The sequence below is a fragment of the Chelonoidis abingdonii genome, chromosome 5 (genome assembly GCF_003597395.2).
Source record: "Chelonoidis abingdonii isolate Lonesome George chromosome 5, CheloAbing_2.0, whole genome shotgun sequence".
In the NCBI taxonomy this organism is placed as follows: domain Eukaryota; kingdom Metazoa; phylum Chordata; order Testudines; family Testudinidae; genus Chelonoidis; species Chelonoidis abingdonii.
This window is the reverse complement of record NC_133773.1, coordinates 19,392,037-19,419,057: the sequence shown is the minus strand read 5'-3', so window position 1 is coordinate 19,419,057 and position 27,021 is coordinate 19,392,037. Positions and strand designations below refer to the sequence as shown.

The window sequence follows — 27,021 nt, the reverse complement described above, 5'->3', positions numbered from 1 at the left end:
TGCAATTTAAAACCAGAGGTTAATCAGGGTTTTTAAATAACCTTATCTTCTTTGGGAGGGAGGTCTGGTCTTCTGTTTAATTATGGTTTTTTTGTTTTGTTTTTTGTAATAGCATTCTTGAAACTTGATGGAAAAGCATGTTTATTTTTTAAATATGCAGCATGTTGTGGATTTTGTTCTGAAAACTGATCAAGTAAGTTGAGGTCACAGCATTAGTACAGAATTCTGTTGATAGGTTTGCTTGAGATTTGGAACAGTGTTGTGAAAGATTTGCGAAAAAAGATGTTTAGTTCTGTCAGTTCATTGGGAAGGGGATTTTTCAAACAATTCCTTGTGATGATTTTCAAATGATTCCATGATCTTTTCATGCAGTTCCTTGAGGCTGAAGCTTGGAGAGAACATGATTTAGTGTACTTAGGTAGATATATCATGTCAAAATAAGTGAACAAATCATCAGTAACAGAGAAAAGCAGAAAATCAATCAAATTGCATAGGAACACGGGTTAATTTTGTTTTTTCTCTTTCTTTCTTCCCTCACACCTCCAATAGTTTGATTTAGATTCTATCTGGACATTTATATTTGGAGTTCCTGCCTCCAGTGGCACTGTGGTGTCTTCAATCAACAATGTTTGCACAGAAGCTGCCTTTTTATTATTGGGAATGCTCAGGAGCATGCTGAATTCAGTAAGTATAGAGTCCCATTGGGGCCCATTTATACACACCACCTCATCTCTGCTGAACTCCTTAATGCAAGAGACAGATTAGAAAGGTTAGTTTTTCATTGAACAATGATGCAAACTAGAATTATAAATCTGTCTCATAGTTTGGATTGGCAGAGGTTTTTTGTTTTTGTTTTTTTTCTCTGACAATCAATTTTTATTTGTAAGCATCTTTTTAAAATTTTTAACGATTTTAAAAGTTGTGGGAAACTAAGAGTGTTTGGGTTGGCATTAGGGCAGAGCTGACAGGGGTTGCAGTGGGCTCCTAGCACTGACAGAAGGGCTTCAGGGGCCTGAAACACCCTGGCACAAGGTGCAGGGAAGGCCTGTGGTCATGGCCTGGTGAAGCCATGACCCCCCAGAACCCCAAAGAAGAGGACGAGCTGCAAGGGAAGCCACCTTGCTGCTGAACGGCTCCTGTCCAGGGATGGCTACACTTCAAGCCGATGAGTGAATGAGCATGGTCATGACATTGGAGCTGCAGGGTGCAAGGTATGGGGAAGGCTGCAGACCTGGAGGGGCAGAACAGAGAACTTCAGCCTGGGCCTCAAGGAGGAGAATGGATCCCTGGCCACAGAAGAGGCCACCCTGCTACTGAACATTTCCTCCCCGAGGATGGCCCCCATACTCCTGGCTATGAGAGAGTGAGTGGGACCATGATAGCAGCGCTTCAGAGGACTCCCTGCGCAGCTGTCACTTTGTGTGACGTGAGAAATCAACGTTTACTGACTAGTGATTTAAATCGAATCCTATCAAGCCTGCTCATAGTTGGCCTTTTGTTACTCATCTAAAATTGCCCTTGGCCTACAGTTCATTCATTTGTGCTAGTGGCTGTAAGATGAATAGTACTTTCACTCATGTTAAAAATTGGAATTTTTTGTACTTTACAAAAAAGTGGAGATGGTAAAATGCCCTTGGCAGAGATCAGGAAATTTCTTCTCTGATTTACATCATTGGGGAATATTTAAGACTTCAGTGCCCATCTGCTGGGAGCTATGTGAGTTAAAGATTTGTGCATGAAGAAGCATTCACAGACAGACAAGTCCATTGGTGGAAATCCACTGGGTGCCAGGAAATGTGTGTGGTATTTTTTTTAAATGCTGACTCTAAACTCATCAAAAGAGAGAGTCTGACACTCCCATATTTACTTAGACTTGGTGTGTGTATCTGTTCAAACGATCTCCCATGCAATAGTTCTTTCACTTTTGCAGAAATTATTCAATCTGCGTTTTAGAGAGAATTGTTTTAATGGATACACATCACTCTGCTACTCCACCAGGGATTATGGTCAGAAGAGCTACAAGAAGAGACTCTCGGGCCAGTGCATTTGGGTCTGTGAATACTGGTGCCCCTATGCCGGCACAACTGGTGCCCCTACACCGGCACATTCGACTCTCTGAATACGGCACCTGCCTTCTGCCTAGTAAGGAGACTACAGCATGCGCTGGGAGTAGGGGAGCTGATCCACTGTTACCTGCTGCCCCAGTCATAGGCGTGGACTCTGTGGATGGGTGCTCCGGGGCTGGAGCGCCCTCGAGGAAAGTTTAATAGGTGCAGAGCACCCACTGGCACCAAGCCACCCTATTCCCCCTCCTCTTACCCTGCGCTTGCCAACTCCTCCCTCTCCCTCCCAGTGCTTCCAGACCGCCGCAAACAGCTGATTCGCGGTGTTCAAGCTCCAGGAGGGAAGGAGAGGAGCAGGGAAGAGGCGGGGCAGGGGTGGAGCAAGGGCAAGAAGGGATAGAGTGAGGGTGGGGCCTAGAGCGGAGTGGGGGGTGGTCAAGCACCACTGGCAAGATGAGAATTTGGCACTTATGGTCCCGGTGGTGCCTCAAATTTTCAGGTGCCCTATGCAGCTGTCTATGCCTATGGACAGCCTTGGATGGTGATATTCTTCCACCTGTATTGCCCTTTCCTTCCCCCTTAGACAGCATCTCCCAGCAAACTTCTTGGACCAAGTCTCTGGTTTCTTTATCAGTAAGAAATGTATTTTTTTCCACCACCCAGGAGACTAAGTCTCATCTTGAATTGCCTTGAGAAATGTAATATTATTTGGGAGGGGTCATGTTAAGACTTCTGCTCTATCTCCTGTTTGATATCCTGTGTTCATGTTACTCCCCTTGTATTGGTATTCTTTCCAGTATGGTGCAACAGTACCAAAAGATAGCAATTCTGAGACTGCAGTTGCATGCTAAAGCCACTATGAATAATTGTGTGCTTAGGCAGCATAGATTTAGATATAATATCCTAATATTACATTAAAAAATCGTGTGATATTCTTTGCGTGCTGATAGGCATTAAATATTAACTTAGCTAGAAAATCGTTACATTTATATGGGGAAAGTTATTTCTTCTCTTTAATAACATGAAAAAGGTTAGATATACCAGTAGTTGTCAAGCGGTATTTGTGCTTGCATTGTGACACAGCTATTGCTCTTTAAGAAAATACATTACAGTAACTCCTCATTTAATGTCATCCCACTTAACGTTGTTTCAATGTTACGTCTCTGCTCAATTAGGGAACATGTTCATTTAAAGTTGTGCAGTGCTCCCTTATAACATCGTTTGGCTGCCTGCTTGTAAGATTCTGTGGAAGAGCAGCGACTTTACAAGGGAGCATTGCACAAGTTCCGCTTCTCTGCCTCCATCCCAACACTTCATGCGTACAACTTTCTGGGAGAGAGGGGCAGGAGCAGGGAAGTGCTGCATCACCGTTCCTCCCCCTCCCTCTCAGAAAGTCCTTAGCAGCACTTAGGACTTTGTGGGGGAGGGGGAGGGATGTGGCGTGCTCCAGAGAGGAGGTGGAGTGGGGGTGGGAAGAGGTGGGCCTGGAGTGAAGCAGGGACAGGAAGAGGCGGGCCTGGAGCATTCCTGGAAAAGTCCGAGCCTGTTCTTCTCTGGGGAAGCTGCTGCTGCTACTGCAAAGGTGCTTCCTAGCATCCTTGCCTGCAGCGGGCTGTGTCTGTGTGGGGTAAGCCAGGGGCACTTCCCAACCACAGTACAGAACTGTACAGTATATAATGCTTTTGTCTGCCCCCCAAAAATTTCCTTGGCACCTAACCCTCTGTATTTACATTAAATCTTATGGGAAAATTAGATTTGTTTAACATTATTTCACTTAAAGCTGCATTTTTCAGGACCATAACTACAACGTTCAGTGAGAAGTTATTGTACTTTAGAAAGATAATTCTTTTTTAACTATTGCCATCTACAATAATTTTTACAATTTCTTTTCAACATAGCCTTGGCAGTCAGAGGAAGAAGGCTCTTGGCTTCGAGAATATCCGGTCACTTTGATGCAGTTCTTTCGATATTTGTATCACAATGTTCCAGACCTGGCTTCAATGTGGATGAGCCCAGAGTTCCTGTGTGCATTGGCAGCAACCGTGTTTCCTTTCAACATCCGACCTTACTCTGAGATGGTAGATAACTGAAAAATAGAATACACTCCAGCTAGGCTATTGAGTTTTCACTTGCCTGTCATTTCCCCCAAATGTTAGCCAGTAGTCAGCGTAGCCACAGTGAATAGGCTACAAGTTAAAGACTTCTTCATAAGATAGAAGATAGGTATGTAGTGGTTGTTACAACCGGGTCACATTATGCTTCTCTGAGTTCCTGTTGGCATTTCTTTTATGAACTCCATTTTTTAAAGAGATTGTTACCGATCTGAGATGGACTTTTATACCTAGATTCTTAGACCAAGAGCGTGTTATTTTTCACCATTTAAAAAAAAATATTTTATGTCTAATTAGATGATTAAATTAATCAGGCCTCAATCTATAATATGAACAAATGACTAAAAAAACTTAACACTAAAGTGGAGGTCAGTTGCTGCACAATCTACTATGAAATTTCAATCCGTTGCTCTGGGGGAGATATATGCATTTTATTGAATATTTGTCTTTGGTGCATTATCTGACCACCTCAGAGATTTTAATGATTTATCTTTTTCAGCGCTCCTTCTGGGTAAGATGGGGCAATATTGGTCCCATTTCACAGGTAGGGAAACTGACACAAATAGCTTAATTTACTTGCCCAGGGTCAGAGAAGAAGCATGTGGTAAAGCCTGAAACTACAACCACAGTAAAAATAGCAATGTGGACAGCTGAGGCACTGCTTGGATGTGTACAGAGCTATGCGGGGTACAGACCCTAAGAGTTTGGGCATGTCTTTACTCCCCTAACAGTGCCTCGCCGTCTACACTGTTGTTTTTACCCATGCAGAGAAGATATGCAGTGTATATACTCTACATGCTGTTGTAAGGAGTGTGCAGTGTAGACGTACCCATAGATGTTACATTCCAACCTGAAGAGGAGGCAGGAGTTCCGGTGTTTGTGTTACCTTCTTTACATGCCGCTTGCTGGAATTTCCTCCTTGTTGGCTGCTTCACTCTCAATGTCACATTACTGATCACACCATCTTACTTACAGAGCAATAAGGGAAAGGAAAAGAGTGATTATCCATGGCTGATGTTGTAGCACAGTTTTATTGATTTGAAATGTTGACAAAAATGTAACCAGAGATGTGAAGAAGTTTAATGGAGAATAATATCCCTTCACAAACTACTTCTAGTAGATACAGCTATTGACATAATGTCTCCATACCAGGTATAGGACAGAGTTGGAAATGTACAGACTAGTGTGTCTTTTTGAAATAGATGCACTCATAATTCATTCACTTCAACTGATTTGTTCAGTTAACATGAGCTGAAAATATATTGCATATAGCAGCATGCTAATTATGGAATTCTAAGTCTTGTAAATTACTTTACAGAAAACAGATTGTTTATTGTGAAATTACAGTTCTCTTACCTTTTTCCCACTGAAGGCATGATGGAAATAAAATATCTGTAAGGCTGTTTAGAAGAAGAGGAATGATTTGGTGTATAATATGGGGAAATGTTGGAATAGTAGGAAAATATCTCTGCCCAACTCCTTTGTGATCTTAAGTTAACTTGAAAAACCTGAATAGTGTCTATGGATAGTAGTGAAAACAGTGCCTGTCAGTCTTTCAAAACTTACATTCCCTTTAAGTAACACATATGTATTATACTTTCCATATGTGCATGATACTTAGCTAGAGTTAGAAGTTTGTTCACTTTTGGTAAATCTCAACGGTTGTCAAAAGACTACAGTTTGTACCCATTAATGAATTTAAGGTGGGGGTGGGGAAATCCTCCTCAACTGGAATGCCTCTCTTAGATTGTATTTAAAGTTCATTATTAGGTATATTGCTCATATAGTTTTGGTGTAATAGTACACTACAAGGAACTCTTTCACCATTGCCGTGATACCCTTCATTATCACAGACGCATGTGTGTATTTATGTATATGTATATATTTTAAAAAAAAAAGAGAGAGCTGGGGAGTTCATCCTGTTTCACACTGAGAATGACCATCTTTCAAGAAAGGTATCTTCAGAGAAATAGAATTATGGGGTAAATAAATAACTCTAACATAAAATAATATGGAACAAAACCAGTAGCAGTTAAGGAAATAATGGCAAAGTTATAGACTTTTAACCTGTTGTTGATTTTTTTCACAGGTTACTGATCTTGATGATGAAGTTGGATCCCCAGCTGAAGAGTTCAGAGCATTTGCAGCCGACACTGGCATGAACAGGAGCCAATCAGAGTACTGCAATGTGGGCTCTAAGACATACCTAACCAACCATCCTGCCAAGAAGTTTGTGTTTGACTTCATGCGTGTGCTCATAATCGATAACCTCTGCCTCACACCTGCTAGCAAGCAAACTCCACTAATAGACCTCCTGCTAGAGGTAGGACTGCTATTATCCTGCTCTTTTTACAGAGTAAACTTCATATTAAACTTTTTTTGTATGCGGTTGCTTTTTGAGGTTGTAATAAATGTTCTTCTTCAAGTGATTGCTCATGTCAATTCCAGTTAGGTGTGTACGTGCGCCGTGTGCAGGGATGTCGGAAAGTTTTCACCCTAGCAGCTGCCCCACTTCAGTTCCTTCTTACCGCCCGTGACTGTTGTTGAAACAGTGGTCTCTTGTTTCTCAAGTGCTCCACTAATCCCTATCTTTCTCTTAGTAGTTATCTTTGTTAGTTAATTGTTGATAGTTACCGTAGTGTTAAGTATAGTTCAGTAGTTGAGGGCAACTTTCACCTTTCAGTGGCTGCCCTGTGGGGCTCTGGGCCATGCCATCCCAGGGCTTCAAACCCTGCAGTTCTTGCAACAAGTCCATGCCCATAGGTGATCCCCATGACTCCTGCCTTAGGCATCTGGGGGAGGGCCTTCAAGCCGACAAGTGCAAAATCTGCAAAGCGTTCAAGCCCCGAACAAGAAAAGAGAGGTAAATTTAACTCAAACAACTCCTCATGGAGTCCGTATTGCGTCCCTCTAAAGACGTGGGACCGATTGTCTTGGTGCGCAGTGCTCCCCCAGTGATACCGGCCACGGCACCGCAGAAGATCCCGCACCCATCTCAGGACTGATGATCTGTGCCCCAGAAACGCCCACTCCAGCACCATTCCCATTCCCCAGTTACTCAAAAGAAGCAAACCTTGGGAGGACCCCCCATTCAGCCCGAAGCAGCCGCTCTGGCCCCAACCAAGGAAGCTTCGGACCAGGCCTCTAAGCCTGACAAGACTGCTAGGCCCCGGGCTGCTCCTGCCAACCCTGTGCAGGGACCTTGCAAGTGGAAGAGGTTACATTGCCTTCCACTCCAGATGCCTTCAAGGCCGCCAGAGGGCTCATCGAAATGACAGCACCAGCTCTGGCCCGAGTCCCGGTACCATCCACAGGTAAACCGGCAATGTTCGGACTGTCAGCCCTCAGACCAGTGTCTCCACGCCGCTCTGAGTCCCAGTGTTGTTTGCAGTCCCAGCACCACTCCAAGTACTGGTCTGACTCACGGCACTGGTCCTGCAGCCCCAACCTTCGGAGCCGTTCACGCTCAAGGTTGCTGTCCATTGCTGAAACATGGTCCCGCTTGAGGTCCAGGTCACCTTCAGCAACCTTGCGGCACCGTTTAGAGTGCCAGTCCCTGTGCCAGCTGTGGCCATGGCACCGGTCCACGACTCATCACCGATCCTCTTTGCAGCACCGCTCCCCAACACGGCACCAGTCTTCAACATGGCATCGGTTGCGGTCACGATCAGTCCAGCGACTCTGATTTCTGTACAACGCTCGTCTGTCAAGGGACTCAGTGCCCCTCTTGCTCCTTTCGCGCACCGCTCCTCCTTGTCTGTCACGATCCCAATCCCCTTCTGGCAGATCGGAGAGAGCTTCAGGGGTTTTGGACATTCCCCAGTTGGCCCCCGGGAAGCCTCAGTCATGACCCTCCAGTGCCCAACTGGCAACCCCAGTGGCAATTTTGGACTCTTGGGACATATCACCAGGTTGCCCAGCCATCGTCACAGTCTGACACCCGGCCTCCTGAGGTGACTCTCAGCCACCCCCTTCCGGACCCGGAGCAACCCGCGGAGTCAGCACCCGTGGTAGGGGCTACCCCAGGTGCCCAGGAAGAGCTACCCATAGCTGACCAAGGGGCCACCTCCGACCCAGCTCTCCCAGTAGAGTCGTCTTCATCCTCCCCTGATGAGGCTGTAGCTGGCACGTCCACATCTGACCCACCTCCGATGGACTTTAGAGTCCTGCAAGAACTGCTTAGGTGCATAGCCCTAAATATGAACCTCCAAGATGAGGAGGCTGTGGCGGAGGAGAATCCTATGGTGGACATTTTAAGCCCAAAGGGGCCTTCCAAGGTGGCCCTCCCCATGAATAAAACTGTTCAAGCCAATGCCAAAACCCTCTGGCAAACCTCAACCTCCATTCTCCCCCACAGCCAAAGGGGTGGAAAGAAAATACTTTGTCCCCACCAGGGGATGCAAATACCTTTTCACCCACCCTGCCCCATGTTCACTTGTGGTTCACGTGGTGAACGCGAAAGACATGGTCAACAAGGGTCCGCTCTCAAATCAAAGGACTCCGAAAGGCTGGACCTTTTCAGAAAAAAAGTTTATTCTACTGATGGTCTCGTGCTACAGATCGCGAACCAACTTGCGATCCTCAGTAGATACAGTTTTAATTCCTGTTCTGCGGTCCTTAAGTTCTAAGACCTTCTCCCAGCAGAGGCTCATATGGAATTGGGGGCCATTGCTGAGGAGGGCAAATTGGTAGCTCGAGCCTCCCTTCAGGGTTCCCTCGATGCTGCGGATGCGGCTGCACGTACTATGGCATCCAGCATCGCCATGCGGCAGAACGCCTGGCTCCAGTCTTCAGGACTTCCACCTGAGGTGCAGCACACCATCCACGATCTCCCCTTTGATGATCAAGGCCTATTTGCAGAGCAAACCGATTCCCGCCTGAAGGACACAAGAAACACTATTCAATCCTTGGCATGCATACCCCGGCTACCCAAAGAAAGCTGTTTAAGCCCCAGACCACCCAACAACACCCCTTCCCACCTAGACCCAGGCAAGACTTCACCCATTGGAGAAGCAGGTATTCTCGACGCAGACCATCACGTACCCCCTCCAGACAGGGTCAAGGACAATCCAAGCCACCTCCAGGCCCTAAGCGCCCATTTTGAAGGTGTGCTAGAGGACGGACTGCCAGCTCACACTCCGGACAATTATTCCTTTCTGAACCGTCTATCCCGTTTCTACCATGCCTGGTCCCATATTACATCGGACCATTGGGTCCTTCGCATGGTACAGATGGGATATTCTATCCATTTCCATTCCATCCTGCCCTTCCGCCCCTCTTCCCCGTCCTTCTTCAGGGACCCTTCTCATGAGCAGCTCCTCATCCAGGATGTACAATCCCTCCTTACCCTAGGGGCAGTGGAGGAAGTGCCTCAGGAGCTCAGGGGCAAGAGTTTCTACTCCTGTTATTTCCTTGTCCCCAAGGCAAAGGGAGGCCTAAGACCCATTCTGGACCTCAAGGAGCTCAACAAGCACATCGTCAACCTCAAGTTCCACATGGTCTCTTTAGCCACAATTATTCCCTCGCTGGATCCGGGAAACTGGTATGCCGCCCTCGATATGAAAGACGCGTACTTTCACATTTCAGTTACTCCATCTCAGAGATGTTTGCGCCGTTTCATGGTAAACAAGACACACACTCAGTTCACAGCCGTCCCGTTCGGCTTGTGCACATCCCCTCGCGTCTTTACCAAGTGTATGATGGTTGTGGCAGCTTTTCTTTGCTGACACCATGTTCACGTTTTCCCATACCTCAGTGACTGACTGATCTCACCAACAAGTCTGGTCTCAAGTACAACTGGTCATGGACACGTTCAGTCGCCTGGGCATCATGCTGAACATCAGCAAATCTGTCTTATCCCCTACTCAAACAATAGAGGTCATCTGGGCAGTCATGGACGCAAACCAAGCAAGGGCTTTCCTCCCAGAGGCCTGACCCCTGGCTATAGCAAGCATAATTACCGGACTCTACAGCAAGGCAGTGTCTCGGGTCACATGTCATCCTGTATCTACATAGTGCAACATGTCAGGCTAAGACTCAGGCCTCTACAGACGTGGTAGGCATCAGCTTATCAAACGGGCTGCGACAGTCTAGATATGGTGCTCACAGTCCCAAAACGCACACTCGACTCCGTATGTTGGTGGCTGGATCCCCATATGGTAGCTGCCGGGATCCGGTTCAACCCCCCTCAGCCCACCCTGACCCTGGTTACAGACGCATCTGCCCTGGGATGGGGGGCCCACCTCGGGAGCCTGACAACGCAGGGCTTATGGCACGAAAGCGAGCTGTCATTACACATCAATATCAAAGAGCTCAGGGCGATTCGCCTTGCGTGCCAAGTGTTCCTTCCCCACATACAAGGCCACTGCATAGCAGTCCTAACAGACAACACCACAGCCATGTTCTATCTGAACAAACAAGGCGGAGCCCGGTCATTACCACTCTGCCAAGAAGCCCTCCTTCTGTGGGAATTCTGTTTAGTCCACTCCATCACCCTGCAAGCCTTGTACCTGCCGGGTATCCAGAACGTACTGGCGGACAGCTTAACCAGGCGTTTTCTCACGCACGAATGGTCAATCCGCTCAGACATCATTCACTCTGTTTTCCACATCTGAGGGCTTCCCAGAATCGACTTGTTTGCTTCATGGACCAACAGGAAGTGCCCAGCCTCCTGTTCCTTCCAGGGCCACAGCCTGATCACGTGGTTGGACCAACTGCTTTACGCCTTCCCACCATTCCCCCTGGTCCACAAGGTGCTCCTCAAGGTCCTCTGGCTCCTGCCTGGCCGTGCCAGTGTTGGTACCCTGTCCTGCTGGAACTGTCAATTTGGGCTCCCATGCACCTACCTCTCACCTCCGACTTCATCTCACAGAACCACGATCGTGTCCTACACTCGGACCTTCAGTCGCTCCACGTCACGGCTTAGAGGATCCGTGGTTGAACCAGGCTGAAAGCGCCTGTTCGGACTCGGTAAGGCTGGTGCTCCTGGCATATCGGAAGTCACTGACTAGGCTTACCTACGACGCTAAGTGGAAGAGGTTCTCCAGCTGGAGCGCTCTTCAATCCCATGCATCTTGAACTACCTGATGTTCTTGAAGGACCCAGCACCTAGCCTTTGGATCCCTTAAGGTTCATCTCATGGCCATCTCTGCATTGCACACCCGGTTGTGCAGCTTTTCCTCAAAGGCTTGGAAAAAATCCATCCTCCAACGAAGCCATTCGTGCCTGCGTGGGACCTTAACTTGGTCCTCTCCTGCCTTATTGGCCCTCCTTTTGAGCCACTGGCCTCTTGCTCACTTCTCTATCTCTCCTGGAAGGTCGCCTTCCTGGTGGCTATCACTTCCGCATGTCAGGTGTCCAAGCAATGGGCTCTCACATGTGAACCGCTGTGTACCATTTTTCATAAAGATAAAGTTCAGCCAAGACCTCACCCGGCTTTTCTGCCAAAAGTGGTGTCCCGTTTCCATGTGAGTCAGGATATCTTCCTGCCGATCTTTTACCCAAAACCACATGCTGACCTTCGGGAACAATGCCTCCATTCACTGGACATTAGAAGGGCGCTTGCCTTCTATATAGACCAAACAAAGACATTCTGTAAAACAACCCACTTATTTGTCACCATCACGGAATGAATGAAAGGCACTCTGGTTTCGTCTCAGCAAATATCTTCATGGATCACCGAGTGTATTCGTACCTGCTATAACTTGGCAAATATCCCTTTGTCTGCTGTCATAGCTCATTCCACGAGAGCTCAGGCATAGTCAGCAGCCTTTCTAGCATGCATTCCCCTCCAGGAAATCTGCAGGACTGCCACATGGGCCTCGGTACACACCTTCACGTCCCACTACGCCATCGTTCAGCACTCTCGAGATGATGCGGCATTTGGCAGAGTGATTCTTCAATCTGTGGTTCCTTGACTCCAACCCCACCTCTGAGGTAAGGCTTGGGAGTCACCTAACTGGAATTGATATGAGCAATCACTTGAAGAAAAAATAGTTACTTACCTTTCTGTAACTGTTGTTCTTCGAGATGTGTTGCTCATATCTATTCCATTCCCCCCCACCTTCCCTTCTCTTGGAATAGCCGGCAAGAAGGAATTGAAGTGGGGTCGGGCCAGCAGGGTCTTATATAGAATGCCATATTGGCGCCACTCCAGGGGGCTTCCCAGCCAGCCCAACGGGTAGCTGCTGGGGCAAAAAGTTTCTGACATCCCTGCATGCGGCGCACGCACACACCTAACTGGAATAGATTTGAGCAACACATCTCGAAGAACAACAGTTACAGAAAGATAAGTAACCGTTTTTTGAATATCAGGAATACTGTTGATTTATAGAATGGTTTTAAATTGTCATTTAACATCCACCAATGGAGTTTAGAGACACTTTACGTACTCATGTTTTTTGATGGCTTTTTTTTTTCCTCTCTCCATTGTTTAATACCTTGAAGCTTAAAAATAACTTAAGAGATACAATCCCAGTCAAGCATGAAGAGGTTATTTAAAAGGCATCCATATGTAGGTGGTAATTGATTATTTAAGCTGATGAGCTGGCTCAGACAGTGTGGCATGGGGGGAAGGGTACTGATATTACAGTCCTGGGGTACGCCAACAGAGAGAGAAGGCAGAAAACATTCAGCTAGGTAGGATTAGCAATGTACTGTAATAAAACTGTTGCCTCTTGAGCCGGTAGAAAAAGAGGCCTTGTATGCAGTGTCAGTTTCCAGAACTGTCATGGTTTCTCTGTGTGAGCTTCAGAAGTGTGTTTGTGTAGCTATCCCAAAGCTAATATTGAAATAAAAAAAAAAAGTCTTTTGGATTTATATATCATTCAAATTTAATTTGTGTGACATACACTAAGGAAATGTCTATTTTTCACATTACAAATATCGTGACAAATTATTTGTTAATATTTTAGTAGTTTCTGTTACAGAGAAAATAGGCTGGCAAAACAGAAATCTGCCATATGGAAATGAAAATAACACTCACTATATTCAGTATAAAATGATACAGTGCAACCCATGGATTGAACTCCATCCTTAAACTTAAATTAAAGCCACTGCTATAAAAGTAAGGCAAGGTGAATGTAGTCCAAGAGGCTTAAAAGTCAGAAATGGGGGAAAGATCATTCAGTCTCTCTCTTTCCAAAGCTGAATGGGTCCCAGTCATATGTGTTCCAGAAAATTAGATGTTTTTATTTATAACCTCCTTAGATTTCATGTGCTTAACAAGGTGAAAATTTCCGTGGTGTAACCATAGTTGTCAGCATATGGTATCGCTTTCTGTTCTGCAACTCTTTCCTTAAAGCAGCTTTTTCTACCTATTGATTATGTGTTGTAGGCTTCCCCTGAAAGATCAACAAGGACACAGCAGAAAGAGTTTCAGACTTACATTTTGGACAGTGTGATGGACCACTTACTTGCAGCTGATGTTTTATTGGGTAATTTCCTATTTCCTTTTCATTTGTTGATGCACATGTCATCCATTCTCCATTACCAAAGCCAACATCAGTCTTCGGTGGTTTTGTTTTTGTTTTTAATTTCTTCTTCCCCCTTAAGATTTGTTTCTCCTTATCTTCTGTATCTTTTTGTCCCATGATATGTAAGGGGATATGTTACTTTTCTTACACTCATGACAGCAAATCTCCATCATGCCCAATCTGTGAACCATTAGGAGTTCAAAAAGTGTTATACGGATGAAGTATGTTTTACAATTGTGAGTCAAAAAAAATTTGACTGAGAAAGGAGGCAAGAGGAAATGGGACTGAATTTTATCATCCTAGCCCTGCACCATCAATTGTGCCCTCTTCTCCTCAACAGAGGGCTTGCGCTTCCCCTAGTTTTAGTTGTGACTGGGGCTTAGATTGCTAAAAGTTGGCCTTTTTTCCTTTCCCATCTTTTATTATTTTATTTATATTACTGCAACAGCCAGGAGAACTCTGTGGGATTAGAGCCTCATTGTGAAGGAGCTGAGCAAACACAACAGGCCACTGTCCTTTTCCCTGAAAAGCTTGTTATCTAGATGGCAGTAGGAAGGACTGACAGAGAAGAGGCAGATGGTCATTGAGATGGCTCTGAGGCTACAGCTTCACTACCCGCCGTATCGGCGGGTAGCAATCGATTTCTCGGGGATCGATGTATCGCGTCTCAGCTAGACGCGATATATCGATCCCTGAACGAGCTCCTGTCGACTCCGGAACTCCACCAATGCGAACGGCGGTAGCGGAGTCAACAAGGGGGAGTCACGGACGTCGATCCTGTGCCGTGAGGACAGTAGGTAACTCGATCTAAGATACTTCGACTTCAGCTACGCTATTCACGTAGCTGAAGTTGCATATCTTTAGGCCAGGTCTACACTGCGACTTTAAATCGGTTTAATGGCCAATATACCGATTTAACGCTGTATCCGTTCACACGACGTCATCATTAATATCGAGTTAAACGGCTCCTTAAATCGATTTCGGAACTCCTCCCAAACGAGAGGAGTAGCGCTAATTCAAATAGTGTAACTGCGGATTAGGGTTCATGTGGCGGAAATCGACGTTATTGGCCTTCGGGCGGTCCAGAGTGCAGCACTGACCGCTCTGACAGCAATCTGAACTCGGATGCAGCGGGCAGGTAACAGGAAAAGCCCCGCGAACTTTTGAATTACATTTCCTGCTTGCCCAGCGTGGAGCTCTGATCAGCAGGCTGGCGATGCAGTTTGAAATCGAAAAAGAGCTCCAGCATAGACCGTACGGGAGATACTAGGTCTGATCGCTGTATGGGAGGAAAATCTGTTGTATCCAGCTCCGTTACAGAACACGAAATGCCAAAGCGTTTGAATAAAAAACTCCAGGATACACAGCGCTGTGTGACAAGGTAACGGAAGCCAGGACTCAAATGGCGTCATGAGGAGGGAGGGTTACTGAGGACTCCAGCTATCCCACAGTCCACAGCAGTTCTGAAATTATTTGCATCTTGGCTGAGCTCCCAATGTCTGTAGTTCAAACACAGTGGTCTGGGTGGTTCAGGGAACAGCTCCTCAGTTTATTTCCCCCACCACCACGTGAAAAAAAAAAAGGAAGATTGCTGTGCGTATGGCGTTGCTCAATGCAACTCCGCGAAAAGGCGCCAAAGGGTTGTCTGCTGCCTTCACAAAGGAGGGTGAGGCTGTACCAGCACCACCCGGGCAGTGTTTTCTGCCCCTCAGGCACTGTGCTCTCAACACGGAGATGGGAACTATGGATAGCTGAGGAACAGCTACCACGTGCACCGCTCCTGAAATCGATGGTAGCTGGACCAGGACGCAAACAATCGATTTCGGGATCCCACTGTGGACGCGCTAAACCGATTTTATTAGATCTGTTTGTAATATCGGTTAAGCTAATTCGAAATATCGTGCAGTGTAGACGTACCCATTCCCCCCCCCCCCCCCCCAGTGTAGACCAGCCCTGAGACTAGTGCAGGGAAGTCACTGCTCAGATGCCCAGTTTGAGTTCATGCTCTTCAGCTGAACTCCCTAGGAATTCTCACTTTGCTCTATTCCCCAATCCCTCCTCCGTGGCCAAACTTGGATCTCTGAGGCCTTTGTGGGTTTTCTGCTTAACTCCTCTATCTCCTCTCGCCTCTTTAGGGTAAGACTGAAGTTCTCCCCTGTCCTTCCCTTTCCTCCTAGTCTGGTGTTAGGAGTGTCAGAAAAGAACAAATTTGTCACTGTCCCCTGCTCACCAACTGCAAATTTTGTGGAGGTTGTTATTAAAAATGGCAGCAGCCTATTAGTCAAGTGTTGCTTCTTTTTTCCATGGTTATTGTTTATGAAGTCATCTGCAGGGGATAGTATCTTCTTTTGGAACCAGAGAGAATGGAGATGCATGCAGGGATGGGGCTTTATCTCTTTTTAAACAAAACTAAATATTTGCAGGATCCAAAGAGTTATACCTCCTAGGGTCCAATTTATTAACAGTAATTCCAAAATAATAGTACATGAAACCCCATATCAAACCTTCTCCTCAGGTTTGCCTTCCCTTTTAGTTATGTCAGTTCAACTGAAGTCTTCTCCTCAGGCTTGGTTGCCCCAGGATTTATTTCTTCAAGACTTACCTGTTCTAAATTCTAGCTGTCTGCATGAGGAACGTTCTCATTTCCCTTGTATATGGAGTGGGGGGAGGAGTAACAAGTCAACTGCACCAGTGAGTGAATGCAACCCACTTAATGGTTCCCAGCAAGATCAACACCTGCTAATAGTGGGGAGGTTGAGGCAAACACTGTCAGCTTGTTACAGTGCCTCAGAATAAGCTCCCTATTAAAAAATAAAATACAGTTGCGTAGAACTACTATTGATCCTCGGTTTTTATCAGGTGAGCACCAGTGGGGAGCAAGATACCAACTGTTTTAAAAATCACTGAATGTATTTGTTTATGACACGCCCTCCAAATCACAGACAGTGGGAAATGTCACTGGCGGTGATTTCTTCCTAGAACTTTAGACTAAACAGATTAATACAACACATGCACCTTTACATGTACTACTAAGTATGTAAACTACAAGACTTTTACATATTAAGGAAAAAATTTTAACCAGTGCATTCTGGGAAACTCTCACGGAGAGTGGCTCATGTACTTTGTTAGAAGCTCCTGAAATGTGTTGAATTTAAAAATCAAAATCTTGGAGAGTGAACTCCAACAAAGAAGTTCTTTTGTTCCTTTGGCTGATGGACCACTTTTAGCGCAGCATTGGTCAGTTTGTACTGGAACCGCTGTCCCCAACATATGGGCGTAGCTTTTCAGGGCATAGCACCAATGGCATAGCATTCTCTTCACGACTGACCGGGCTTTCCCTCTCAGATAGTTTTTTGCTTGAAGAAACACGACAGGATGAAGTGTGACCAGTTCCTTTCTGCATAGAAGAACTTCCATACCATGCTCAGATGCAGTCGGTGGTTACATAGGAATGGTTGTCAAAGTCGCGGGCCCTTCAGCACCGGGGTTCAGATTGTGAGTTCACTTAAGTTGGGTAAGGCCTCCTGCACTATCAGTCCATTTAACTGTTATTGGCTGGGTTTTTGTCGGTCGGTCAGTGGGCAGCGATTTGGCTGAGTGTAGTACAAATCGCCTGTAATATCCGGCAGTCTAAGAAGATTGGACCTGTTCTTTGACTTTGGGACAGGGCCATTTTGGATAGCATCGCACCTTGGCCTGTTGGGTTTTATGGTCCTCGAACCCACCTGTGGTCCCAGGTACTCTGTTTTGGCCTATTTGACCACTTTTTGGCCTTTACAGTAGCGGCCTGCTGAATGCACTCAAACCTTTTCCAAGGTTGTACTAGGTGTTCGGGCGGGTCAGAAAAAATGGCCACATTATCTGAGGTAGGCAACTGCATTTCTCCCAGGTCCCTGCTAGTAGCCATCTACCAGCCTCTTGGAGGTGGCGGGTGGCATTTCGCAGACCCGAAAAGGAAGTACATTAATTCTACACCACCCGCTACTGGGTGATGAAGCTGACCTTTCCTTGGCAGGTTCATCTAAAGACAGTTGTTGGTGGGACTTGCAGACCCCTTGGTAAGTCTATTGAAGATGAACTGGGCACGTCCCAACTTCTCCAATAGGTCATTGCACGTCTGGCGTTGGATGTAGTTGTCCCGGACGAGTTACTGCATTAACCTACGTGTTTTCACGGCAAAAGCGTATTCCCCATTGTTGGAGTACTCAGAACCACTGGGAGTGCCATGCATGGTAGATTCGAGCGTTATATACCCGTATTTCTGGACTTCCAGACATGTTGCGCTGGATCCCCCGTTCTGTACGCTGGGCGTAGAGGGACCCTGTAGATTGTGTTCTAAACGTGGTGTGGCATACCTGGTCAATGGGTGGTATGCCTGTTCAGTCCATTCTGTGGTGGTCTGAGAACAGATGGGCGAAGCTAGTCACAGCCCTTGATTGTCGCGGCTGCACGTATACTCGATTATCTCCAGGCGTGATTAGAGGTTCACCTCTTCACGCCACCATCTTTTTTTTCCGTCTGTGGTACTAGACACCGTCAGCCATCAGCGTTCATTCCTCCTGGACTGGTATAAACACAAACCTGTAACGTCTCGTGGAAATTAAAAGGCTGAGGACATTAACATGGTACAACTTCTGGGTTTATGTTGAGGAATTGGGAATGCTATGAGGTACTGTTAACAGCTCCACGGCTGGCCGGGGAATGGGCCCTTCCCAGTGCTTCCATCTCTGCCGTCTGCGGCGGTTGGTGCCTCAAGACCATTAACCTGGTCCCTCTCTTGAGAGGAACGGTCTCTGGTATGTTATCAACCGAGCCTTTGTGCGGTCTCCTGGTTTCCTTATAGGTATTTCTGTAAGCAAGGGCTAAAGATGTCAGAGGGGCTTTGTAAGTGTTGCTTACAAGGAGTCCAGATGTGTTAGTTCCTGGAGAGGGTGGTAAACCCCTCCCATTGTTGCTGCACCACTTGTTAATGGCCCTTAACCTTCGTGCCTATACACAAGTTTCAATGGTGAATCACCTCTAACGTGGATGTTGGTACAGCCCTGTAGAGCAAGAACAACTGCCGTGCAACACTAGGTCCCAGTCGATTGAGGTAGAGTATCCTTCCACGAATTTACGGGATCATGGGCCCCCAAATTGTCCATTAAACCTTCGGAAACCGGGCAGGGCCACTTGGTTTGATGGGGGTAAGGGTGGCAACCAAGTGATTCCCATGAATAGTTCCCACAGTCTTCACATGGTGCCTGCCAGGAAAATTAATCCGAATCTGTAAGGATATTGGAGGGCCACTACCCCTTGGCAAAAAGTCTGTAGGCTGGCACCACCAGCTTTAGCCCTGTGTGCCTAGAGCTTACTTTCGCTTCCGGCGGCCATCGGGTTTAGCAGTCACAAAAGTCTAGAGTACTCTTTTCCTCAGCGTCTTTCTGGAAAGGACACCAGAAATATCCACAGCTACTCGCCTGGAAAATGACCTCCAATTTATGTGGAGGAGGGCTTATGGAAAGAGGCCTTGACCAGATCTTGGTCTTCCACTCTTTGGCCACCTTACAAGACTGGACATACTGGGCAACTTCCTTGCCCATCCCCTCCCAGTGGAGGACTTCCCCAATCGTGTCTTTGGTTCTTGTTTTACCCCGCATGGCCATGGATGTCATTGGGCTACAAGCTTAAAAAGCTTCCCCACACCCAGTAAAAAAAAAAAAAAAAAACAAACAAAAAAAAAAAAAAAAAAAAAAAACTTAGTTGAACCACCACCGTTGTGCGGACTTGCCATTCTTCCTGGTGCCACCAGAGGGAATTCCTTGTATAAAGTCCTGTCTATTAACAAACCCATTGGTAGAAGAGCTGACCGAGAGGCTGGCCTTCTCCGTGCCGCCACGCAAGCTTTTGAAGCTGTCAATTCTGCTGTCCTGTCAGTTCTGAACTTTCCCTTGAGTGGGACACCAGTTCTTCCTTCAGACTGAATATATTGATCAAGTTTGGTGTCTTAATTTTAAGTTTCGAATTTCTTTGTGTTTGAGATGAACTTGGTTGGTCCCCTCTGGAAAGCGAGACGAGAGTGATTGGGGTTGTTTCCGTGCTGGTAGACCGGCTGTCCGTGGTGCACCTGGTGAATTTTTCAGGCTGTGTCGGTGAGGCCTGTCGGTTATTGGTTGTCTGTTGCTTCATCTCCGTTCCGGCTTGCTGGCCCCCCTTCTGGCGTGTGGGTTGAAGATTAAGGTACTGCAAATTGCTGGTTGCTTGTTGCTGTTCCCAGTTCCGGGCCTGGGTACTGGAGAAGTGCTTGCTTGTTCAAGCTGTTGCATGGGACTTCTTGTCCAATTACCTCGGTCTGGTCTGGGTAACACAGACCGGGTCCTTGACGGTCAGAAACAGGGATGGGTCTGAATAAAAGCTAATCGAAAAAATAAAAACGAGAAGACAAGAAAAACCTTGCCTGGTTTGGCTGCGTGTTAAAACCATTCCCACACTCTTGGCCCGCTCACCTGGTGGGCCCAAATCTTTCCCCAGTAGCAGGGAGGATGGAATATTTCATAGATGCAAAGTCCCGTTCCGACCAGCCTATTTGACTGGAGGCATGAGCTATTAGGCAAGTCTACGCTTGTGACATGAAGGGGTAAGATGGTCACTTTGGCCTTTGGGTTTGATGAGTTTGGATCCACGAGATTGTGGATACTGACACTGTGCCGTCTTCTCTCCACCGGTGAACCTTCTTTCCACCCACTCTCTAAATTTTCCTTCGCTTCCAAGGGGGATTTGAGAGGTAATCTGGCACTGGATCTTTGGTGTGATGGGGTAATGGGTTGCACCGGGTGGGGTTCTTTGGCAGATGGCTTATATGTCCCAGTCATACACTTTATAGCATCTTTCCAGCTACGGTCACTGGGTGAGGTGATATACGGAGAGGGAGGGAGGTGGAAGATAGGTGTCTGTGGTTTCTGGGTTGTAGGATGATTATGGGTTGGCCTCGTGTGTAGGGTTTATTGTCCGTGTGCCCCTGGGGTTTTTCCTTCCCCTTTACAGTACAGTTTCTTGCTTTTGCCACTTCCATTCATTGGCTCCAATCCCCCCTGCGGTGAATGATTTTTGGGTTTCCCCATCTGTTGTTACCCGTGTTTATCGTCCAGGAACACCATCCAAGAACTGCTCCATTTGTATGAGGAAGTGCAGTTCATCGGTCTAATGGAGTATTGAAGCATTGGTTTCCTGATATCCAGCCTTATTAAAAAATATTCCTTTCCAACGTAGTAGGCGGTTTGGGAAGAACCTCTGGTTTCCACTTTGGGTTCTTTTGGAAACATGCCGCACGGGGCTGAATCAGGATTATCCCCATCTTATTCTGGCCTTGGTTTTAAACCATTGTATATCGTCATTTGCCCTTCATTTTCACAACCCCGCGCTAAGGGTCCACTGAGGTGTGACCTCAGCTCTACCATGTACTGGTCTTCAGGGATGCTGTACCCAATGCAGGCTCTTTCAAAATTTTCTAAGAAGGCCTCAGTGTCATCACCTGCCTTGTAGTTGGGAAATTTCTTGTGCTGTGAACAACAGTATTGGCGAAGGGTTGTTAGGATTGGCTGGTTCTGATGCTTAGCCTGTTCTAATTCCAGGGCCTGCCGGTGGGCCTCCCTCTGTTTTTCCATCTCTCTTGTTGGTTTTTTCCATCTCTCTTGGGGGCTGCATCTTCTTCTGCTCTTTTTGGGGCTGCATCTTCTTCTTGTTGTTTTCTTTTGTGGGCTGCATCTTTGGCTTCTTGTTCTCTTTTAGGGCTGCCTCTTTGGCTTTTTCTTTTTCTTTCTTGTAGTTAATTAGTTTCCAGTCCGCTCCTATGTCTGCATTTCTGATTTGTCCTATGCCTTGTTGCTGCTCGTTCCTGTTTCAGGCTTTCCTTGGAAGTCATGGTTCTGTTTTTCTTGTGTTGGGGTGCCCTCTGGTGTTTATTGTCTGAACTGCTGGCTCTCTGTTGTCTCCTGGGTTTGCCTAGCAACTCCTTTTGTTTAACTTCTCTTCTAGCTAACTTTGACATGTAAATTAACTAAACAAAAGCCAGTTTATTTACCTGTGTGTGTTTGCTGGGTACTTGATTCCCAATCGGAATTCTATTGTTTAACAAAAGACCCTTAATGTCCCTTAATGGCTCCTTGCTTAAAATGCAAGCCACCTGAAGCAGAGAGAAGAAAAAAAAAAAATTTCTCTCTGGCTCCTTTTAAAACCAAACCCTTTCTCTCTGCTAAAAGCCCCTAGCAGAGAAAAAAAAAATATAATATTCCTACTGGCTTCTGGATTCTTATTTTTCCCACTTCGCTGCCACTCATATCATAAGCTTTCCCAAATCTGGACCTTAGCGTCCAGAAATCTGGGTGCCTGCATGAACCCCTCTAAGCTTAATTACCAGCTCAGATTTGATCTCGCTGCCACCAGCCAAAAATTCCAGGGTTTTGGCTCCCTCTGGTCTCCCCAAACCCTTCCCTGGGGAACCCCAAGACTCAGAAGCCCTGAGTCTTACCACAAAGGGAAATAACCCACTTCCCTTCCCCCTCTCTCTCCCACCCAGACTTTCCTCTCTGGGCTAACCTGAGAGTTACTGATGCAATCTCTTTACATCACAATACCAAGAAGCATGTCTCCTCTATTCACAAAGAGACAAACCCCAAATACAAGGAAACAGAAATGATTCTCTCTCTCTTCCCCCTCCCACCAATTCCCTGGTGCTGCAGAGCTTTACCCTCCGTAGATCTAACACAAAGAGAATTCCCTCCCCTTCGTTCCTTAGCCTACCCAGAGAGAAAAACTCAAACAAGTCTTAAAAAGAAAGCTTTATATAAAAAGAAAGAAAAAACACATGAACATGATCTCTGCATCAAGTTGACAATACACAGGGCTATTACTTAAAAGAAAAATATGAATAAACAGCCTTATTCAAAAAGAGATACAATTTAAACATTCCAGCAACTACACACATGTAAATACAAAAAAAACCCAATAACAGCCTATTGTTTTTTCTACCTTTGTACTTACAACTTTGAAACTGAAGATTAGAAGCTTACAGATAGAAACGATCCCCTCTCATAGCTGAGAGCCAGACAAAGACACAGACCCAACATTCCCTCCCTGAGTTTTTGAAAAAATCCAGTTTCCTGATTGGTCCTCTGGTCAGGTGTTTGGGTCCCTTTGTTAAGCCTTTACAGGTGAAAGAAACATTAACCCTTAGCTATCTGTTTATGACAGTATTTACAAAGGACTAGATTGTGCTATGTGCACGAAGCCCGTGGTAAGGGGCAGTGCATAAACCTACTGTTGTGGGCGTGCACTGGAAGGCATTGTGACTCAGAGCAGCACCATCCATTGACTGACGGTTGCTTTTGAAGGGGGAAGTGATTTACCAAACCCATTTAAACGGAGTAGCGTGCTCTTGTCTCTATCCAGGGTGCCCGACCATCTCCTTTGAGTTGGAGGTCAGAGCCATTGCTTCCTCTGGTTCTCACCCAATTGCTCCTGGGAGGAAACAGTTTGAGGCACTGCCCCTATATTCCCCAAGTGTCGGGACTGCTGTTATGGCCAGCCTCATGCAGTTGCAGAAACAGGAAGAGGAATGCTTATTTCCTTCTAGTCCATTCATCAGCAGTATAAGAGCTAGCTACTAGCTAGTCATAAGGAAACAGGAAACTGCTGGTAGAGCTTATGGCAAGGGCCATGCTTAGCATATGAATGTGGGAGACACCCTGGGGACTTTGACTGTTGTTGTAAACTAAGATCTGTTATTTGTTAGGAAATGGTTTTGTTTAGCACTAGTTTAATATGAACAGTATCGATATTACAGTATACAGAACAATTTCTAGTAAATAGTACACGCCATCTGAAAGTCCGCAGCTCCCTAATCCATTCATCTTCAAATTCTTATTCCTTCTCGGAATCAGTGTCAGCAGATGTACATCCTGCTGAGAAATCAGACTTAGAATTGTTATTCCTGTCATGAGGAAGAAACCCACACAAGCATATATTTTGGCTGTAGGTGTTTTTTTGTTTTTTTTTTAACAGTTTGTTAGTTCATGTGCAAATGAAGTATAGGTGTTCATGTTAGCAGGTGAATACACACACCATTGGGCATTAGACAAAATACAGATATACCTTCCGACTATTAACTTGATGTATCAAATTAACTTGGTGGTAGTTAGTATTACAGTATCAATTTTGGGTCCCCAGTGCTAGGTGCTGAGTATGCATAAGAGAGAAATATAGAGGTGCATCATTCATAGAGATTTAGTGCCTTCCTTTGGGAGAATCCTCAAATGATGGATAGGAGGTCTCCATGCTTAAGGAACCATCACTTTATGGGAACAGTCTTACCAGCTATTCTCTTATCTGAATTTCCTTCTTTGGAAAAATGTTATTGGGGAGGTCGTGGTGAGGCAACTATCTGGAGGCCTCAGATTTCTTTGAATCCTTTCAGTAGCTTTAGACTTGGGTATGACATGGCTGTTGTGCTGATCTTGTTAGCCATCATGCTCTAGAAGGTGACCAAAACCAGGTGTCCATGATGCTTCTCTTATATCCGACCAATAACGGATACAAAAGGTCCTGTTATTGACTTCATGAACTCAGTCATGAGCACAAGGAGTTGTACTTGTGTGCCTCTGCTCTGTCCTCAGAGAGATCAGTTGATGGAGTAAAGCCTTGCCCAACAAATATTAACACATCCTTTAATATGCACATATGGCATTGTTTTTCTTCCTTCTTTGTTTTGGTCTGTGATTAAGAGTATGCCTTCAGTGCCCACTTCACATTGTCACTATTACAGTTCAATAAATATCTTGCATACAACATTAAGCTCCTTTTGTTTGACTAACAATTCCAGGTAGCATTTCATTCAAATGACTGTAGCACTTCCTCCATGTTGCAGAATCAAGAAATTAGTTTTTAGAAAGCTATTGGGCATGCTGAACACACGTAGGTGGTTGGAGAGGGTTTTTTTTGCTGCTGTTTAAATCATTTTGTTTTCTTTTGTAATTTAGGTGAAGATGCATCTCTGCCTATTACAAGTGGTGGCAGTTACCAGGTGCTGGTGAACAATGTGTTTTATTTCACACAGCGTGTGGTGGATAAGCTTTGGCAGGGCATGTTCAACAAGGAATCCAAACTTCTTGTAGACTTCATCATTCAACTAATTGCACAGGTAACAGTTCGTAGTAGTAGTAGTGACTATGGGCCCACGTCATGGTCCAGGACCCCCCAGTGCTCTACAAACACAAAACAAAAGGATGGTCCCAGCCCCAGAGAGAGCATGTTTGTTTGATAAGTTTTAAAAGATTGTCCAGAGCATTAGATGCACACTCACACTCTTTTATTGCTTGTAAATATCTAAATAAATAATTTAGGCTTTTTTGCATAATTTCATCTACTGGTGCTGATTCTAAGATATGGTGTCTTTTGTAAGAGAATATTTTTAAAATACTGTGCACGTTTTAAAATGGAGTTTAGCTTAATACAGGCAGTCCTCGGACTTACGACACAATTGGTTCCTGAAAATTGCGTTGTAAGTCGAAACGTCGTAACTCGGAACCGCAAGACAGTCCATTGCAGGACTGAGCATCATAAAGTCGAAACCAATTGTCATAAGTCAAATCAGGGTGTCAATTCAGAAACGTCGTAAGTGCTGTTGGTCGTAAATCAAGCGTCGTACAGTTGAGGACTGCCTGTATTTTGAAGGAAACTAGAACTTCCTTAGCCTGCAAAGCTTTTAAAGTTAATATAACATAAGCAGGAAAGTCAAATTTTTAGTTTTCTCCCTTTGTGACCCCTGTGCGGTCTTGCCTTGCAACTTGGACTGACATAGTTCACCCCCTTAACAGCAAGTATGGTGACAGAAATGGTTGTCCACCTTATCTTTCTCTCTGGTAGTATGATGATGATAAACATGATATAAATGCCTAGATAAATGGAAACAACTCAGGACAAGATTTCCCCCTTCATCCTCAACATCTTGGGCCCTCCACAAATTATTTGGCAGACTCTGTAGCTATATTATTGAAGATAGGAACAATCTTAGGTGCCATTTTGCAAGCCCTTAGTGCATGAAGATTCCAGAGAAAAGTATTGGGCTGTACATACCGTAGGATTTGCAGGTTTGTGTACATAGTGTTTAGACATTCTCATGCCAAACTGGGAGAGGAGACTAAAAGAGCAATGTAAGTTTCCTTCTTAGTGCTCGGTCTGTGGAAATATATGGGCTTTTCTCCTCAGCCTTTTTTCTTTTCTTTTCTTTTCTTTTTTTTTTTTTTTCCCTGCTTTTTGAGTCTGCACCTTCATTGCATGACCTCTTGGTGTTTATATGTAGTAGGTCAGTGTTCTCATATGATATAATATTTTAATAGTTGACTTATACACCTGTCTGAGTATGCTGTATTCATCTCTCTGGTATCTGAGTGCCTGATGAAGAGAGAGGTCTTGGCTATTCTAGGGATATGTTCCCGATTATTCAGGCTTAAAACCATTACTGCAGCATAGATAAACTCTGATGCTGGTAACCATTTTTATAAGTGGATTAGTTAACTTGCTTTCAGATTAATTAGATTTAAAACTGTTACGAATTTGTGGGAGCTTTTCTGTAGTAAGATGAGTCAAAGATTCCTCCTTCTCCTCTTCCACTGAATCTCATTGAGAAGCTTTGTTGTGGAAATTAGAACACAGCATTTCAAAAAGTTACCATAGAAGTTGCCATAAAACAAAATTCTTATTAGTCCATTTATCAGCATGACTTCAGTTCTCATTTCCAGGCAGGCAAAACATTAATACATATTTGGATTGAGCGGGGGAATTAATCAGTACAAAGATCTTTTTGTAAAATGAAAGTTTTTTGAAAAAATCAGTGTAGGATTTGAAGAAATAAGTTTGTGTGGAGATTTCACTATCTGACATTATATTAATTGTTTTGTACTTTTCATCAGTCAAAAAGAAGATCTCAGGGGTTATCATTGGATGCTGTTTATCACTGCCTGAATAGGACCATCTTGTATCAGTTCTCAAGGGCACACAAAACTGTCCCTCAGCAAGTTGCTCTCCTTGATTCTCTAAGGGTCCTTACAGTGAATAGAAACCTAATTCTGGGACCCGGGAACCATGATCAGGAGTTCATCTGCTGTCTAGCTCATTGCCTGATTAATCTGCATATGGGAAGGTAAGTGTCTCAGACTTAAATTCATCATACTAGAGTCAGTCTTGTACAGTGTTTCTTCTTCCTCTCTAAGCTACGGATGCTTACTGATGAATCACAAACAGTTGGCAAAATTGTGGGTATCTGTTTATAATGTTTGATGCCACGAAAGTGCAAGATAACTGAAATGATTCATCTTGAACAAAAGTAAATTTGGGTAATAC

General features: G+C 45.2%; 1 protein-coding gene across 5 annotated transcripts in view; it reads left to right on the top strand.

The window, feature by feature from the left end:
* The window catches only part of WDFY3 (WD repeat and FYVE domain containing 3), a 320,770-nt gene that overhangs the window by 229,539 nt on the left and 64,210 nt on the right, over positions 1-27,021 (top strand). For all 5 annotated transcript variants that reach the window (XM_032764847.2, XM_075066120.1, XM_032764845.2 and 2 more), the window contains 6 exons: positions 550-684; positions 3,962-4,141; positions 6,264-6,497; positions 13,509-13,608; positions 24,660-24,820; positions 26,592-26,821. In XM_032764847.2, coding sequence (XP_032620738.1) covers positions 550-684; positions 3,962-4,141; positions 6,264-6,497; positions 13,509-13,608; positions 24,660-24,820; positions 26,592-26,821 — 1,040 coding nt within the window. The remainder of the gene's footprint in view (positions 1-549; positions 685-3,961; positions 4,142-6,263; positions 6,498-13,508; positions 13,609-24,659; positions 24,821-26,591; positions 26,822-27,021) is intronic.